Source organism: Xyrauchen texanus, chromosome 7 (genome assembly GCF_025860055.1).
Source record: "Xyrauchen texanus isolate HMW12.3.18 chromosome 7, RBS_HiC_50CHRs, whole genome shotgun sequence".
NCBI lineage: Eukaryota > Metazoa > Chordata > Actinopteri > Cypriniformes > Catostomidae > Xyrauchen > Xyrauchen texanus.
This window is the reverse complement of record NC_068282.1, coordinates 11,560,516-11,579,448: the sequence shown is the minus strand read 5'-3', so window position 1 is coordinate 11,579,448 and position 18,933 is coordinate 11,560,516. Positions and strand designations below refer to the sequence as shown.

The window sequence follows — 18,933 nt, the reverse complement described above, 5'->3', positions numbered from 1 at the left end:
TTTTTCATTCCCAATTTAATCTTCAAAAAATGTGGTGGTCTTAATTTTCTACTTGCTTGTGATTTTAAATGTACTAAACTCCCAATTAAGTTGTCCAACTTTCATAAACAAGCTTTGAATGCGTGGAAATTAATTTACAAACACAATTTCTCTCCCCATTCATGTGTTATTTGGAATAATCAATATGTACTATTCAAAAACAAGACCATTTTTTGGAACGATTGGTTTAACAAAGGTTTAATTTTTGTTGGAGATTTGATAAATCAATCAGGTGACCTACTTAATTATAATGAATTTATTAATTATATTGGGACAAATGTATCTTCTAAAGAATACTTTAAACTTATTCGTTGTATCTCCCCGAAAGTACTTTATCTTATAAAAAAAGAAAAGATGTATAATCCTGTAACTCCAAGTTTTCTTCCTAGTCTGACTGTTGGGGGTCTTTCTATTAGAGATAAGAAATTTAATAATAGAAGAATTTTAACCAAAGAAAAAAGTTCTTCACCTAAGGCAATGGTGAAGTGGAAACAGGATTACCACTTTCTGGTTTTTAAAAATTTGTGGTCTGATATAAATAAATATGTACTCCCTAATAAAGTTAAAGAAACTCACTTTAAAATAATAAACAGATACTATCCTTGTAATGACTTTATTAGTAAATTTAAAGAAGGGTTTTCACCACTATGCAGTTTCTGTAATGAAAAAATGAAACAATAATACACTTATTTTTTAGTTGTAATTATACTAATTTATTTTGGTCCCAAGTTTCTTGGTTTCTTTTTGAGTTATTTTATAAATTTGTCACAATAACTGAGGTAATGGTCTTGTTTATGGATTGTAACTCTGATTTATTGGAAATGAATAATATAACTGAAACTTCTCATTTTATTTGGAAAATATCATATACATAAAGCAAAATGTATATCCACTGTACCAAATGTTAGACTATTTTCCACTGATTTGAAGATGTTTTATAACTCTCTAACTTCAATACAAAACAACCGCAAAGCTCTAAAGACATCAAAACTGTTGAAAAGGATACTTAATGTATTAGAAAGATGATTGATATGTGAAATAAGATGCAGAATTGTGATTTTTTTTTATTTATTTATTTATTTTTTTGTTTGTTTGTTTCACGGATTCAAATGTCTCTGTATTTCCCTTTAACGTTTTCTCAATAATAATAATAAAAAAAAATATGATGTAATTCCCAAGTTGAAGTACCTCAGTAGATGGGTGCAGAGTATATAATATGTATAATTATATTAATATATAATTAAAATAAAGTATTATACTAAAAGTAGGCTACACCTGTAAAATCTATTTTATTTTCTCTTTACATCATAACTCTCCTAAAATGTACCTCATACATTCCCTTCCAGAGGGACTTTGTTCCCTTCTCACTCAAAGCGCTCCTGCTTGTTAAAGATTGGAGTGCCGTCAAAGCAACCATGTTACGTTCCGTTTCCTTTACAAAGGCCATCTCGTTTAAACTAGACTTGTTTAAATGAGGACACTCGGTATACTGCAGCCTTCAAAGGACGCGTCCTACCTAGCATGCAGCCTTCAAATGAGACCCAGCCACATTGTGTAGTCAGCTCAATATGTTTTAACACACTGACACATTATTGCGCAACAGACAGCGCTCAAGAAGAGCGGCGACCGGTGTGCTGATAATCTGTGCTACCAGAAAAACAGTGATGTGTAAAGCTAAAACATGGATAGCACAAGTCGGGAGGCATGGGGGAACCTGTCAGTATATATAATACAACAGCATGAAATGTGTTAAAAACCTAGGTAGCACATCTTGTCAGACAGATAATACCTATCGCGATGTGCTACCAACACAACTATCATGTAGTGTGAAATTGTGTGAGGCTGTACTAAGCCTTAACCCTACCCCAAACCCTAAAACAATGCGATTATAGCGTTGGTAGCGCATCCTGATAGGTAGCATATATTTTCAGGACACCGGCAGTGACGTAATCGCAGTCGCCGACATATTGAAATGTTTTCCCTTTCCTCTTGTTCTTCACTGAGCTCAGCAGCAGCCATCAGCTCTCGCTCCTCAGCCGGACACAGGGCTAACAGCACGGACATGGAGATAGACACTCTTTTGGAAGCTATTAAAGGTAACCGACAGTGTGTGTTCTGAGTGGGCCTGAGGGGCTTTATAGAGTAGTTATATGAGCTTATGGGCTGGGTGATACAAGTTAGCTCATGTTAGCATGGTCTGTGGCTAGAAGGCTTTTCCTGTTTGTCGAGCTCTGTTGTGTGCTCGCAGCTTTAAAAAGGAACCATCCCCTTTTATTTCTGGATTTCTGTGGTAAAAGTGTTTGATTAAATAACTGATACACAAATAGACAAAACTATTTCATACTGAGAGAGCTAGCTGCTCGTTTTGATAATGTTGAGAATTTGTAAATAGTGAACAGTTTATTACACACCAGTTTAGTCTGTTTTGAACTTGTGAATAGTTTTTATGATAATGATTCCTTTTGTAATGTTATTGTGCCATTTTGGCTTCATTGTTGACATGCTGTAGGCTACTGTCAGTTCCAATGTAATTATGAAAATAATTGAAGATGTACTCATATTTTTTTCATAAAAGCACACGTAAAGTGCTTGGGATAGTCAGAGTTATTCTTAGTGGCCTAAATATTTAAGAGAATGAAAGTATCTTGCAACTTGAAAATGAACTAAATCCTAAGAACACGATGTTCTGGTTCATTGTAGTTGCACTGTCAGTTCTAATGTAACTGGTCTTGATGAATAAAGATATTTTCATTACAGTAAGACTACAGTTGTAGGATGAGTGGCCTAAATAAGTTGTTGTGGAAGTGTCATCCAATTTTAAACTAGAAGAATAGCTGAATCCAATAAGATGTTTTTTTTTTTTTTTTTTTTAAGCTCTAATAACTTTGCTTGGAAAATAATAACTATAGATGTTCTCACATTTATCATGAAACCACAGACATTTTGTCAGAGCTAGTTTATTATCCAAGTGGTCTCAATAGTTTTATGGAAAACGTTTTACTGGATTTTGCAGCTTGGCGATACAGCTATACTGTCAACTCAATATTACTATGCTTGGAAAATAATATTTTTTTATTAAAAGCACAGTGCCAGGACTAGTCATAGTTATTTGTTAGGTGGTCTAAGTAGTTTTGAAAGTAGAAGTCTCCCCAGATTTTGGAACTTGAAGCCAGGTTTATTGCAGCTGCAATGTCAGCTCTACTAAATCTTTAAAAATGTTGTTTTTCCATTGAAATCCACAGTTATTTTGTATTGTTCTTCCTGCAGATTTTGACAAGAAGGGGAAGAAAGAAGTGTCTTCCGTGTTGGACCAATTTTTATGTCATATTGCGAAGACTGGAGAAACCCTGTAAGTAGGGTGAACCTCCAGAGACCCATGCATGATCTAAGGAGGCCAAAGAAACCTTGTTTATCTCTCTTGACCTCTGTTTCAATAGTTTAAAATAGAGATCTTCACGGGTCCAAAAATGTGTGCACGAACCCGAAGAGAACAGGAAATGTGTTTTCCGCAACCCACCCAGACCCGTCTATTATTTGAAATCCGGACCCGGCCAGGACTCACAGAACCGATTGAACCAGATCAGCACAGATCCCACAGCTAATTGCTAGGGCTGCACAATTAATCAAAATGAAATCGAAACCGCGATATGACATTTTGCGATTATTAAATTAACAATTAAATAAATAGTCTGCTCCCTTCAGAGTTTATTTGCGCTGCTCAGTCCAGTCTATATTAAATTAGCACATTGTTACAGTGTTTTCAGAGATGCTCTGTGCTCCACAACTCCCTCTCATGCTTTGAGGAACAGAAGTGCTCTTGAATTTGGTTCCATTTGCTTATGTGTGCTAAACGCTTTATTTACACTAAACATGCTCTCCTGCCTGAAGCGTTTTTTATTAATATCTGTGATAGCAGCATCTCAGTCTCCACAAGGCACAGGTATCATAATAATATCGCAGAATACAAGATGGGGTATAATTCAAACATCTTTATTAAATGATTGCTGAGCAAACAGCATTAACAATAACACTTGTAGAGTCCAGAAACATGCGCTATTCATTCTCCTGTCATTTGTTTAACTCATTTAGAGAGTGTGTCGCCCCTATTACACTCCCCGCGGAAACAAGTGAAAGCGGAACTAATATTACCAACATCCAACTAAATGAGAAGGAACATGCATATAATAAATCTATATAAATTATTTTGTTACTATAATATAATGCAGTGCTAAATTAAGTATAATGAATAAAAATTATTCAATTATATGGTGACAAACTAACCAACATTTTCACTTTAAATTTAATTTCACCAATGGGTTATCAATTCAACTTCGGTTTGACATTAAGCCTCATTCTTTAGGACTAACTTATATACAGTAAAGAATAATTTGCGTAAGCCTACTAGTTTTTAAGGCTTAGAATAAAGAGTTACAATTATCTTTTGTTTCTACTGAATTATTCAATCAACCAACATTATTTTTACAGCAAAAACTAGGCAACAAATATGGTTGGGGACAGGGATCCAGAGGGAAACAGGGAAATTTAGTTAACAGTGACATTGAGCAGAAAGCTTACATATAACCAGTTTTGACAGCTGCTGATAAAAAGTTAAATGATCAGCATCGATTGATGAGATGAAAATTGGAGATCGGTGTCAGATTTTAAAATCCTGATCGGAGCATCCCTAATATTCAAGTTGACTGTGTTTCAAAAACTAATGTTGATGATTAGTGGGCTGAGATCCTGTCACAAAATGGACAAAAACAGGTACATGGTGGATGGTAACATTTGGATAGGAAGAAGACTTTGTTTCACTGTTTATATATTTATTTGTTTGTGGTTGAACTGAAAAAAGGTCTTAGTTTGGTTCTTTTTAAGAGGGCTCAAATGTGAAAACCCCAGCAGCCTTTTTGAAGTTTAAAGTGTGTAACATTACCATCATAATCGCAATATTTTAGAAATAATTGCAATATGACTTTTTGTCCAAATCGTGCAGCCCTACTAATTGCTAATTTAAGTTGTGAAAATAAAACTTTGTGTCTTGGCTAATATAACGTTAGTAGCCTTCTCTCTTGTACCTTACCGTGACACTTACAATCCTCTTTGCCAAGAAAGTTGGTATAATAACGTCCATGTTGTTCGTCTCTTGCTGACTGAAACAGCATGTATAATCCACACATTATTTCACATTCAAAAGTCCAATTGCGGACACTGTGGCGGATGACAAACAAGTCTTTGCAGTTTTTTTTGTATCTCGCATAATAAAATAACTTCCACTGTTTGCCCTTTTGAACTATAATAACCATTGCTCTTTCAGTGCCACAGCCGCTGACGTTAGTATTACTAATTTGCTGTCATCTGTGCTCTCTGGGACGTGTCTGACCATAGATTTTAGATATACAAAGCAAACGAACTTCAACCACAATATCTAAAAAATTGCGCAGACGCCAATAATGCACTTCGGTTTACGTCATCTGTCAAACACCGATATGGTCCGCCTTCTAACTAAAATAGTCAATTGGTAAATTCATCGTGTCACTGCAGATGTTAAACAGACCCGGTACCCGACGTACAAGAATGGGACTGGACCTGGCTGACCGTTTAAAATATGGACCCGAACCCGTACGGGGGTCGTGTCCCGGGTCCTCGGGTTCAGGTGGACCCGTGAACACCTCTAGTTTAAAGTCTTCACTGTTTTGTTGTGTAACATCACAGGGTTATGAAGACACCTTAAATGTTGTTCCTTTATCGTGGTAATGTCATAACGGCAACCTTTTATTCCAGTTATTTATTTGTAAATAGCCTTAAAATAAGTAGGATAATGTTTGCTGACTACATTATACCTTACATATTCAATTACATATCTGCAATTATTTGCTTTTGCTGTATATTGTTGTCTCTCCAGGGTGTCATGGTCTCAGTTTAAAAGCTACTTCATATTCAAGCTGGAGAAAGTAATGGAGGATTTTCAAGCATCGGCCCCAGAGCAAAGTGTACCTGCCAACCCAAACGTGGAATCGGTGCCCTTTGAAGAAATGAAGGAGAGGATCCTTAAAATTGTCAATGGATACAACGGGCAAGTAACGCTCCAAATAATAGCACTATGTGGACTACCAGTCAAAGCCAAGCGTTGGTTCGATCATTGTGCCCTTGAGCAAGGCACTCAACCTAACAATGTTAGAGAGAAATTGTCCCTATAATAAATGTACAATAAAAAGTCACTTTGGGTTAAAGCACCTGCTAAAATATTTCTTGAACTGATAGTTCACAAAAAATGCATATTCTGTTGTTATTTACTCATCCTCATTTAGTTCAAACTTGTATTACTGACTTTCTTCCGTGGAACACACAAGAAAAAGAGTAAATGACAACAGATATTTATTTTTGGGTAAACCTTTCCTCTAAAACCCTTATAAAATCGCTTGAGCCCACACTTCAAAACAATTTACTAGTAAAATGTACTTAATTTCTGCACAGTTTTTAGTCAATTTTAATGGTATAAGATAAAAACTACTTCATAACATAATATTGATTAAAGAGAGTAAATTTTATTTAAAAAACTCCCTGCGATTCAGGCAAGTGAACAAGTATGTTTTGAGATACTTTTTAAAAGAGCAAAGTGAGTAAACTGCTCCTAGGTTGTCAGGGAGAGGGTTCCATAGCTTGGGACAGTAATGAAGGCTGACTCACTGCTTTTTAGCCGTGATTTTGGTACAAACAAGTTGCCGTTGGTTGATTGTGTGATCTTGCTGGAGTATATTTAGTAACCATAATTCAAAGGTATGTAGGGGTGGTACCATGAATAAATTAAAAAACCTATAAGAGGATATTGTAATCAATTCTGAATGATACAGGCATCCAGTGAAGGGATCTTTAATGAAGGCATCTGAGTGTTGAAGTAATGTGATTTATAATATTAATGCAAGTCAGCATTCGTGCAGCTGCATTTTGAATTTGTACATTTTTGATAATGCTCTTTGGTAACCCAGCCAAAACACTATTGCAGTAGTCAAGTCTCGACATAACAAATGCATGAATGAGTTTCTCACTATCAGTGGGGGGAGAGAATATCACGTATTTTGGAAATGTTTCTGAGGTGATGTGCCATTTTGCAAACATACCTTTTAATTTTTAACTGAGATTGCTGTCAAATGTACTTCCTAAATTCTTGATGTGAAAACTGGCCTTAAGAGATAATGAGTCAAATATGGAACAATAAATGTTCTCTGTGCATCAGTTCCAATAACAAGTACTTCTATTTTTATCTTTATTTAGCTATAGGAAGTTCTGTGACATCCATACATTTATGTTCTCCATGCAGTCCAGCAGGGTGGAAATTGAATTGTGGGGAAATGGTACAAGTGAAATATAGAGGTGTGTGTCAACTGCATAATGATGAAAGGAAATGTTGTATATATTAATTACACCAGCTACCCAAAAATTAAGCCTTGAGAGACACCACAAGATATCACAGTCGGTCGAGCAGAATCTCATGATCAACTGTCAAAAGCAGCACTCCGATCTAAAAGAACTAGGATTGACAGATTACTAGAGTCCTTAATAACTTTCAGATTGCTTAAAACCTTTAACAGAGCTGTTTCTGTGCTGTGGTTGGCCCAGAAGCCTGACTGAAATGTGTCACTAAGATAATTGATGTTGAGAGAGTTATTGAGCTGTATGGACACTACTTTTTAAATTATTCAGAAATGGAAGACTAGAGATTGGTTTGAAGATTATGAGCACAGATGAATCAAGATTACTTTTCTAAAGCAAAGTCCTAACAGTTTTAGTTTTATAAATATGTGGAAAAATTCCTAGCTGTAGGGACAGATTAACAATACTCAGGATGTCTGGTAATAAGCAGTTCACAACTGTTTTGAGGAAGTTAGCGGATAATGGGTCGAGAGGGCAGCTAGAAGAATTGCTATGATCTGTGTAAGTGTAGTAGGGCTGACTTCTGAGAAATTGGACAGATTACATCCCAAAGAACTAGCTGGAAAGTTGCAGACTTTACAAGCAGGACCGTGCTGGCAATGTTTTTTTCTAATGGAAGTAATTTTGTCACTCAAAAGCCTCCATCGCCATCATTAATAGCAGAGGTGCTCACACATCTATGGAATGAGAACTTCTAAGCCAGTAATAAACACACTACACTATACGGCAGCAGGTCTATTAGCTTACATTTATACTTGCAAGTCCAAAATTTTTATACAAATACGATTTTTGCTCCGCTGTTCACATTCACTTTAGACATCACTCTCTGTGTTTACATGAATAGGTGACACAGGCCTAGGCTATCACAAATATAGCTGGTTATTTTTTTGTTACCAGTCTGCTTGTCTGGTGAAGCAAGTAAAATTCTCTTTCACTTGCCTCTTAAAAAAATCCACTTGTATGGGACCAGTGTCCAGAGTCCTAATTAAATATAGTATTCCAACATTCTTCAGTTTTGTTCTTCACCAGTATAGCTCCTAAAGTACATGTACGTCGTTTTAAATGAGTTTTAGATATTATTTTGGAAAACAAGCCAAAAAATATTTTTTCTTTTTTTCCTGTGTATAATGGGCTAAGACTACACTCTCTCACCTGTATGTTCACTTAGATCCATCTTTAATTCTCAAAAAACAAACTCCTCCTTAATAGAGCTGCATATCACTGATTTTCTTCATTATAAGCTGCACACAGTGAATGTGACATATTATTGTGCCTTTCAAGTGGAGTCGGAATTATCATAATTACGAGTTCCGAGCACATGAATGACATTGCAAAGTCGTATTAATAAGTGGGAAAGTCAGAATTCTAGATGATACGTGAGTTTCCAAGTTAGGACGTTGGAAAGGGTGTAAATGTGAAAGAAGCTACCATGCATTAATAAATCTTATGTTGTTTATAAGTGATGCAGGTTTATTCACTTATGTTTATTCACAGGTACAACAGAAATAATGCTTTTGTGGTCATTCAATTCGTAATTTAAGTTTGGCTTTTTCCATCATTTGTTTCCCCACTTGGATGCATGATATGTCGTAGTAACAAATGCCCAACTCAGTGGTACTGTAGGGTGCATTGGTTGTTTAGATCAGTTTTACTATCAGATATAACTAATAATTAATGTTTATTAATTAAATAAAATAATAGAATTTAACTCGTTAAATTCTATCCTTGGGGCACCACTCTTTGATGAGAAAAAAAAAAGTGACTGATCAAGTCTCATAAAAATCTACCCTGAAGGTTGAGCATTCTGATTCATAATCAAAATAATAAAAAAAGGGAAGAAGCTAGTCAAATTATTGTCGCACGAATCCAACAGTAATCTGGTTACAGTTGGCTTCTAACAATAACAATTTAACAATACTGAAGTAATACGGGAGTTCTTGACGTGGCAGAGGCTGGCTTCAACACAAATATTCAAACAAACAAATAGGAGTACTTATTAGAGATGCACCGATCGACCGGCCAGGGACCGGAATTGTTTTGTTAGACGAGTAATAAAGAGAAAAAGGTCCATTAATAAAAATATTGGAAAATGACATCTGTTATATAAACTCATTTGCAGTTAATTGTTATTTCTACCTCTTTCTAGTCACAGAGCACTTTATTTTGAGAGTTGTTTTAAGTGAGAGAAGATCCTGTAACTTAGTGCAGTTTGGGGGAAATTGTAATGTTTAATAATTTTATTATGAAAATAAAATTTAGCATTGAAGAAAGGTAGATTTTGTTTGTATATGTGGTCAATAATAGTTCTTAGAAAGAAAATCGGAATTGGAAAAAAATCGGTATCGGCAGGTCACACTTGCAAGAAATCGAAAAATCGCAATCAGTGCATCTCTAGTACTTATTATAATATAACAATATTTATTATAATCAAACAGCAATGAACACCGCAAAAACTATATGAATATAACACAAAAACATAAAATGGAAGTCCTAACTAAATAGTGGAGCTATATGCTAGTGTATGGATGTGGGTGTGTGTCTAGATTCGGTAACAAAGGAAACAAAATGGCGGATTAAACTCCACGTGGGGAACTAGTTTCAAAATGGAGGATCGGTTTCAACATTGAGAACTAGGTTCAAAATGGCGAACTGAATTCAAAATGGAGGATTAGATCGTAAAGTGTGGAGCCAACGATTATTTGAATGTGGAGGGAAAGAAAGATGGCTGGATCAAATCCAGAGCAACGGAGCTAATACCACGTGTGAGTGGTAATGAGCAGACACACAAAGGAACTGAACGAAACCGGCGGGAGAATTTGAAAACCCCAGCCTGAGTCGGACCTAAACCGTGGTGCTGCTCGCTCTGTGAATTTCAGTGTGTGTGTGAGAGCGAACAAACAGGGGTTCATGCAATTTAACACAGAGGATACACGCTGGTAACAGCGCGATTTGAATCGTTAGTTCAGATCACTCAATAAAATAACCTTTCCCCAAAAATTACGATCTCACAAATCAAAACAGCAATCAGCGATCGTAGTTAAACATACAATTGTAATCAAAACATCAAACATTCAGCATCAAATGTACGATTTAGTTGAAGATGCGGATTGCTCGGCAGTCTCCTTCAGATCTGTAAAGTGTTCGGTGGAAGCAAGATGGAGATTGTATTTCAAATCATACGTTACTTCCTTGTGCAACGAGGCAACACCTGAGAGCAGCGACGAGTGTTGTAAAGTGAGCAAGGCTTCTTGGGATTTGTAGTCGGTTTTGTACTCCCTTTGTTTGATTTTTGGCACGGTTTTTATCAGTAAAATTTATGGCTTTGTTTTTGTGGGCCTCAGTCAGGCTGCCTTTGTCTTGTATACATGAGGCCCAACAGTACCAGCTTCCAGGTGCACTTGAAGGCAGCATATGATTCACTATGTTGTGAGATATCACATTATGATCTAGCTGCAGCAAACGCACGCAAGTGAGGATTGTCCCTGCACCAGAGTTTGCATCAGCCGGGAGAAGATTCGGTCTCTTCCCCGGTCACTTCACGCAACTCATAGAGGTGGTGCTGACTGTACAGAGAAATTCCAGTTTCTGATTATATTTACATATAATATATTCCTTACATAGCCTGCATCCTTTATTATCAAATTATTATTTGATAATAAAGGATGCTTTATAGATATAATGCCAGGGTGTTTCATTGCAAAATGGAATGAGCACAATAATAATTTTCTCGATTATTTTGTTTTCATAATCGTTGGAAGCCAGATTCGTAATTGAATATAAAATGTGATTAATTGTCCAGCTCTATGCTTTCCTGCAGTAACAATGTGCTATTTCCCACATTCTGTATGTTTCATTAGGTAATTAGCAAAAATTAATGCCCCCAAGTAACATACATACATGTTCTTGTTACATTTTCTTATTGCCTCTTGAAACATAAACAGAATATGGGAAATGGCATGCTGTTATTACAGCAGATTAATTAAAACCAGACCCAAAACAACGTAACAAGGTGCAGAGATGTTGAAATAATCCACACAGAGCGACATCAGCTTGGCTGTCACCTGCTCTCACTCACACAGACACGCACACAGACACGCTGTCGCTTTGGGCTGTACCTGTCCTTGCCTGAATGAAAACCCCACAGGCAATCAGAGATTCTCAGCCACAAGCAAATAAACTGTAACTATCGGCGGTAATTCCATTATTTGCGCATTAACTAGTCAAATTAAAATATTATTATTTACATTCTAGAGAGCATATGATTGAACGAAAATCTGTGTTGTGCATCATGAGTGATTAAAATGTTTGGTACATTTTTCCAGAAGAGAAAGACTGTAATGTGTATTATTGCTAAAAGATAATTTTGTCAACCTTTTAGGAGTACACCAGCATATACACTGATCAGCCGCAGCATTAAAACCACATGCCAAATGGGGTGGATTAATTGTTTCTGTAACTGATGATCTCCTGGAATTTTCACACACAACAGTCTCTAGAATTTACTCAGAATGTAGGGGCAGTTTGGCTGATGGAAATGCCTTGTTGATGAGAGGTCAGAATGGTTTGAACTGACAAAGTCTGTGGTTACTCAGATAACTGGTCTGAAAAATTGCAGTGAGAAGAATTGCTTCTCAGAATGCTATTATGAGATGCGAGTTTGTGCTTTTTGTGGCGGCACAAGGGCCTACACAATATTTGGCAGGTGGTTTTAATGTTGTGGCTGATCGTTGTAGATGGCTTTAAAGTTCATAGACCTAGACTGAAAGCCTCAACTTATATTTTGATTTCATTTGATTTTTTTTTTAATATTCTTAAATTACATTATACTTTCTTCGGTCCAATTATATCTGAGTGTCAGTGGTCTTTATCCCAGAGCAAGTGTGCTATCTACTGGCTGTTGAGTATAAGAAAGCATAGACAGATTCTTACCATATGTGTGTCTGGTTGCAGTAAAGTTGATTTAGGCTAATCCTCTGCTCTTTGTTATGGGTGATGTCAGCTAATGCAAATATTGTATTCTCTCTATCCAGGATTCCATTTACCATCCAACGCTTGTGTGAACTTCTCACAGAACCCAAGAGGAACTACACAGGAACAGAGAAATTTCTCAGAGGGATAGAAAAGGTCAGTGCATGGTACATTATTTTGTTTAAGTATTAATAAGGCAAGATTATGCTTAACATAGATGTGTGTAGTGGTACACGTGCTCGAAAATACTTCAAATTACAAATAAGGCATCTCTTTCCCCATGCTCTTACAGGGATTATCCATTTGCTGTTTTTATTGTAGTTTTACTGCGTTCCATTCTAGTTGAATATAGGATATGCCTACTTGAATGCTACAACTTCCAATCGTAAAGAAGTTCTGTTGTTTAGTATTTGGAAAATGACATATGAAGGAACCAAATGAGGAGTCAATTTTTGTTCCTACCCTCACCTATGGTCATGAAGGTTGGGTCATGACCGAAAGAACTAGGTCGCGAGTACAAGCGGACGAAATGGGCTTCCTCAGAAGGGTGGCGGGCTTCTCCCTTAGAGATAGGGTGAGGAGCTCAGTCATCCGTGAGGAGCTCTGAGTAGAGCCGCTGCTCCTTTGCGTTGAAAGGAGTCAGTTGAGGTGGTTTGGGCATCTGGTAAGGATGCCCCCTGGCTGCCTCCCTAGGGAGGTGTTTCAGGCACGTCCAGCTGGGAGGAGGCCTCGGGGAAGACCCAGGACTAGGTGGAGAGATTACATCTCCACACTGGCCTGGGAATGCCTCGGGGTCCCCCAGTCAGAGTTGGTTAATGTGGCTCGGGATAGGGAAGTTTGGGGCCCCCTGCTGGAGCAGCTGCCCCCGCGACCCGACTTCGGATAAGCGGTTGAAGATGGATGGATGGATGGATGGAACCAAATGGCAAAGCTAGCATTTGTTTTGCAGATATGCAGTTAACATAGAAGATCATTAATTTTGTTTTACACACCGGTTTTATTAACATGCAATGTTGTATGGACTTGACATGTTGATGGATTTATTTGTCTTTTTACTATTAACTATTAACTGTTTTTGCAGTTTATCCTTGAAGGAAGTTGGAAACACATAATATGTATTGCTTATGTGATATTGATTGTTGTCTCTCTCTGTTTCATCAGAATGTGATGGTGGTCAGTTGCATTTATCCTACATTGGAGTAAGTGATTGGCTGTTCAACATTAAAGTCTTAAAGATGCTTTATTCATGAAACATCTGGACATGTTTAATTACTGTAAATGTAATTTACATTTAATTGGCCTCTTTGTAGGAAAAATGGCTGCAGTGGTGTCAACAGAATGAATGGAGTCATGTTGCCAGGGAACACATCTATCTTTACAGAGAGGTGAGTGGCATATATGGTTATCATTAGTCATTTGAAAATGAACGTAAAACTACATTCCTCTATATTACAGGAAAGTAAATGGGCCTGGAACGCCCAGACCATTAAACAGACAGAAACATTCCTTGTCCAGTTCACTATCCACAAACGGCCTTCCAGACAGCACTGAAAACAAAGAGACGAACACAGCACAAGAACACAGCAAAACACCCAGGTAAACTGATTTTGCCATACTGAGTGGGGTGGTCTTTCATTACTAATGGTTGATCAAGCCTCTCATCAGTCATGCTTCAGTATTTGTCTTAAATAAAAATTTACATCTAGACCGTATGCATCAAATTGGATTTTAAATGACAAGTTAAAAAAAAAATTAAATAAAGGTTCTAAAACAAAAAATATTAAATAAAAAAAGTTCAAATTGAGTTTTCTTTATTATTATAATAAAATATTTCTAAAGTTTACAGTGATTAAAAAATCTTTTACTCTTTCAGTGTCAGCCTGCATAAAAAGTTTTTCTGAAAAGTTAATTTGAAATGAAACTTTTCATTAAGATCCATAACATTCTTGCATCTCTAGAGTTGGATATATGTTCTCATCTGTGGAAGGCACAGTTGAATGACTGAATTAATGAATATGTTCTTCCATCTCACAAATGATGAATAATTAAACATAGCCTGAACTTCATCTTCAACTACAGCCCTGAATATCCCTTAAAGTTCAAGAAATACAGAAATAGTGTCTGATTTAAATTCTGTGACGGATGGTCTTTGAAGCTGCTCTTGTTAACTGGTTCTACTAAATAATCTGTCAAGGTAGGAGACCGTTTTAGGTAAGTATAGCTCAGAGTTATTGCTATTATCACCCAAGACCGCCGGGCAGCCAATAATTCCCATGAATCACCACTCATCTATGTGCTCATACTTTTATCATAAACATTTATGTCTGTTTTGCAGTGATGCATCTGCATTAGGCATTGGTAGCTCGGTAAAGAACAAACACTTGGATGAAGAGGAAGAAATGGAGGCAGAGGAACATGAGGTAAAGAGACTTAAATTCAACCAGGATGGAGAAGAGGATGAGGAGGATGAAGAGGGTGTAGATGTGCATGTTGGTGAGACACCCAGGTCTACATCGACTGAGAGCTCCTCAGATAAGTCAGAGGATGCAGAATCACCATCGTCTATGTCACGGAAGACAAACGAAGAAGAGGAGGAGGAAAGTAAACCTGGTTCGGCCAGAGAGTGTGAGGACAAAGGTAGCGTTAATGAGTAATTCAGCTACTTAATTCTTTTCTTTTTTTTGGCCACATTTAGGGCATTTACACAATCCCATTTGAGGTTTTGGAAAGAACGAAGCCAGTTTGAAATCAAGCAGGAATACAGCGATTTAGACTTGAAGCACAACTGGTTTTCGCCTTTCTGAAATTAACATTGGTCAACAGGTGTCTGCATCAGAATGTGTTGCAGCAAAAGTAAAAAAAATTTTTTTTCAACCTTTAGTCACAAGGAGCATCACATTTGCAAACCCTTGCGTTTTTTCCTTGCTTTGTTCCTTACATTGAGAAATGTTGCAGGCTGTATGTGAACTGGATTCACAGCATAGCTCAGTGTGTTAAGCATTTTGCAACATTCTGGTTCTGCAAGTAAAAATCCTAGTAAAACGATAACTTCCACTAACAAGAGAATGCTGCAAACAGAGTGTGCCAAATTAGCACTGTAGTGACTGCCCACTTCCATGATGCACTGAAAATGATGCAATTAAGTCAGTCTCCCTACACTCTCAAAATATAGATTTAAATATTTTGCAATACAGCTGGGTATTGGAGATTTTCCGATTTACAAGTTTTCCATTCTGATCTTGATACTTTTCAGTAGATTCATATGGGTACATTTCTGTTCAGAAATTCAGAAACTTCTAGCCAGCCCTTCTAGTTACAATTTGAAAATATTACTTTGAAAAATATTATCTATTTTACCATTTTTATTTTTTTTATTGATATTATTTTAGCTTTTGAAATGTTCAAATTCAGTCTATTCCATCAATCAATATCTTGAAAATGTATAAAATATGTTGCATAAATGTATATATATTTTGTTGCATTTTTATTGTTTAGTAGACAAGTATTTACATTTGATATGTAGAACATGTGCTTAATCGGTACGGTCTCTTTACGACTAGCAGCATCAGCCAGTAAGAACATATAACGAGAAAAGACTTGTGGTTACTTAAGCGCATCCATGAGTGATTTGAATTAAATGTTAAATTATTTTTTATTTTTTATCAACCACTGACTGTAAAGAAGAGAGAGGGTATTAAAAGAGACATTATTCAGTGACATATGGATTGCGTGGATCTTGTCTTTGGGGACTCCGAATGAGTTAAACCAAACTTATACTCTAAACACGCAGTGAAAGGACTTTTCCACTATACTACTCAAACTGAACATTTACCAGCCAGTGGCTAATCATAGGCATTTTTAGTCACATAGCGTAAGATTTGGTCACACATGCGAGTGATTTACTTGCATTATAGAGGGTTGCAACATAGAAAGATTGAATTTGGGATTTAAGAATCCATAGAGATAGTTTAAACAAAGATGCATAGAAAAATCTATAATTTTACTCTGCCCTATTTTGCGTTAAACTTCATATTTATTGTTTCTATACTCATAATCAACAACTTTAAATCAATAGTTTAAATCAACAGTGTTGTACCTTTTTTGATTTTTGTCCAATTTTCAAGTACTTTTTCAGTTTCAAATCAAAGCTTGTAATGTCGAGATGCTTTGAACTCTTATGCAGAGTTTAATGAAAACCTTTATTGGGTTATGCTTTAATGTTATTTAATAAAATTATTAATTAAAAAATTTATCGGAAAATACTTCTGGAACCAGGACAGCTGAAAAAGTGAAAATATTTTTAACTACAATAAACAAATTGTCAAAAAAAGCTTGGATAATTATGTTATTAGCTGGCCCACCTGTGTTTATCAAGTTCCGTATATATATTCTTTTTATTACACAAAATATACCTATTTTTCCTTTGTCTTCTAATACATGTTTCTTCTGTAATATAGAGCCTTCCAGCACGCAGTCTGAGAGTACGACTGCGGATTCCAGAGAGTCCTTTACTGAACGAGAGGTTCCCTGCGGATCAGACTCTTCCGCAGAGGAGCCCAGCGATATGGACCAATCGGAGCAGAGAGCCCCATCAGGTGTGGCCTCTAGTCCTGAGATGAAGGAAGGGGAGGATCCAAGTGAGCAGGTCAGCAGCAGTAGCAATGATGAAAACACATCTGGACCCTCATCTAGCAGCAGTAGTGCAGACTCGCCCACAGAGGGCGACACTGAGTCAGGGGCCCAAGACTCTGAGAGTGCAGAGGAGCCTATGGAGCAGGACTAAAGAAACTCCTTAACAACTACTGTGTACTTTTGTGGAGATTATTGGGAAGACACACAATTAAGTGGCCTTCCACAATGGCCATCCGAAGCAACACCCAACTACCACCATGCGCCTTCTGGTCGAGAGTCACCTAACTTCTCCAACCTTCCCAAATGGACACTTTATGCAGATGTACATACGATTTTATTTCTGAAGTGAATGTTTTAAACTGGATGGTTATCTTTTTTGTTTTGTTTTTTCAAATTCCATTCATGTTATAGGTTTCTGTCTATTTTGTTAGGCGGACACTTTCACCAAGCTAAAATCAGTTTGACTGAAGTTCATCTTGACATCTTTTATCCAGGAACGCAGTCTTGTTTTATGTTCTAAGCTTTAGGTTGTTTGACCCACCAGCTAGGTTGTATCTCTTCTGCATTGGTGTTATTATTTCACTTGCATAGCGCCAAACAGCAGGGCAGTGGAGTTTATCGTTTTACTCTTTCTTAAGACCCGTAACTGGCCACTGTTCAGAGGTTACGTTCCAAGCAAATACAAGCCATAGCTCTATTTGTTCTGTTAAATAAATTGAGCAGTAGCCTTGTTTTTCTATATATATTTTTCTTTCTTGTAGTTTGTGTGTAACTGACAGGGGATGTACATTGTTTTGTAAAATTCCCCCCCTCCCACAATCACCATCTCTTATGTATTATCATGCAGTCTGTACTGCATTGAAAGTGAGAGGTTTGTCAGGTACATTTACCTCTTGAAAAATTACAACTAAGCATTCTTTTGTGTTTTCATATTTCATGATTCACATTAATTTATACCAGCATTTCAATCTTGACTTATTTTTGAGAAGCTGATTTAATTGTGTTGTTTTGCAGATGGTATTTAATGACAAGCTGAATTACAATGTCATTTGTGACAGTTTGACTCTTACCGATATCAGTTGGCTGCCGTTTTCCAGCTGTACTTTTTTTTTTTTATTTCTGTTAAGTAGTGTTTTGTAGAGCATTGTGTTCACTTCCTTTTTGTGCATCCAATATAATTGTATGGTGATGTTTTTTGTGTATACTGAATGCTTGTGGTTTCAATAGAATATTCAGACAAAGCAATAAATGTTATGGTTTAAAATGTTTAGATGACCCTTTAGTTTGACAAACTATCATTATTCTAAATCTAAATTATTACAGAAAATTTGTATGCAATTGATTCATAGATAAGCTTAAAACTAAATTTTTACATCATTCTCGTCCATCGCACAAATGACAAACTTTTATTCTTTGCCAGCAAGCACTAACTGTAGGACATCATTCATAGGAGGATTACCGCTTACATAATGTCTTTAAAGATTTCATGCGGGCCTTTATACAATCCTTAATAATCATGTTTCTCAAATGAATGCAAGCCTTCTAATTCACTTTGCAGTTATTAAGCATAAATCCTTGCACAATTTTTTCTGATTATATTCCCAAATACAAGTTTTCATTCTTTCATAGTCATGCATCTCTTAACAGGCTCCTGCAGTGATTTCTGCAGGTGCTTTTAAAAACATTTTATTTCACCTGTCTTTCTAGTCTTTGTCTTTTGCGTTGGCTGGCTAATTTCAGGATCACACCAGCAAGGGCGACTGGGAAAAGAAATCGGCCCAGGATTTTACATAGTAACTGGCCAAAAAATGTTTAAGAGGTGGGAGGGAAATCTGGCTGTCCTTTTCTGCATATCGCTGC

The 18,933-nt window shown here is 36.6% G+C and overlaps 1 protein-coding gene across 1 annotated transcript; it reads left to right on the top strand.

Moving 5' to 3' along the window:
* The first annotated feature begins 1,998 nt into the window (after positions 1-1,998).
* On the top strand, positions 1,999-18,325 carry ppp4r2b (protein phosphatase 4, regulatory subunit 2b). Its single transcript, XM_052131010.1, has 9 exons — positions 1,999-2,135; positions 3,307-3,388; positions 5,945-6,115; positions 12,504-12,597; positions 13,603-13,640; positions 13,752-13,826; positions 13,897-14,037; positions 14,777-15,078; positions 16,899-18,325. The coding sequence occupies exons 1-9, from the start codon at positions 2,012-2,014 to the stop codon at positions 17,222-17,224; spliced, it is 1,353 nt and encodes a 450-aa protein (XP_051986970.1). The 5' UTR covers positions 1,999-2,011; the 3' UTR covers positions 17,225-18,325.
* The last annotated feature ends 608 nt before the right edge of the window (positions 18,326-18,933 follow it).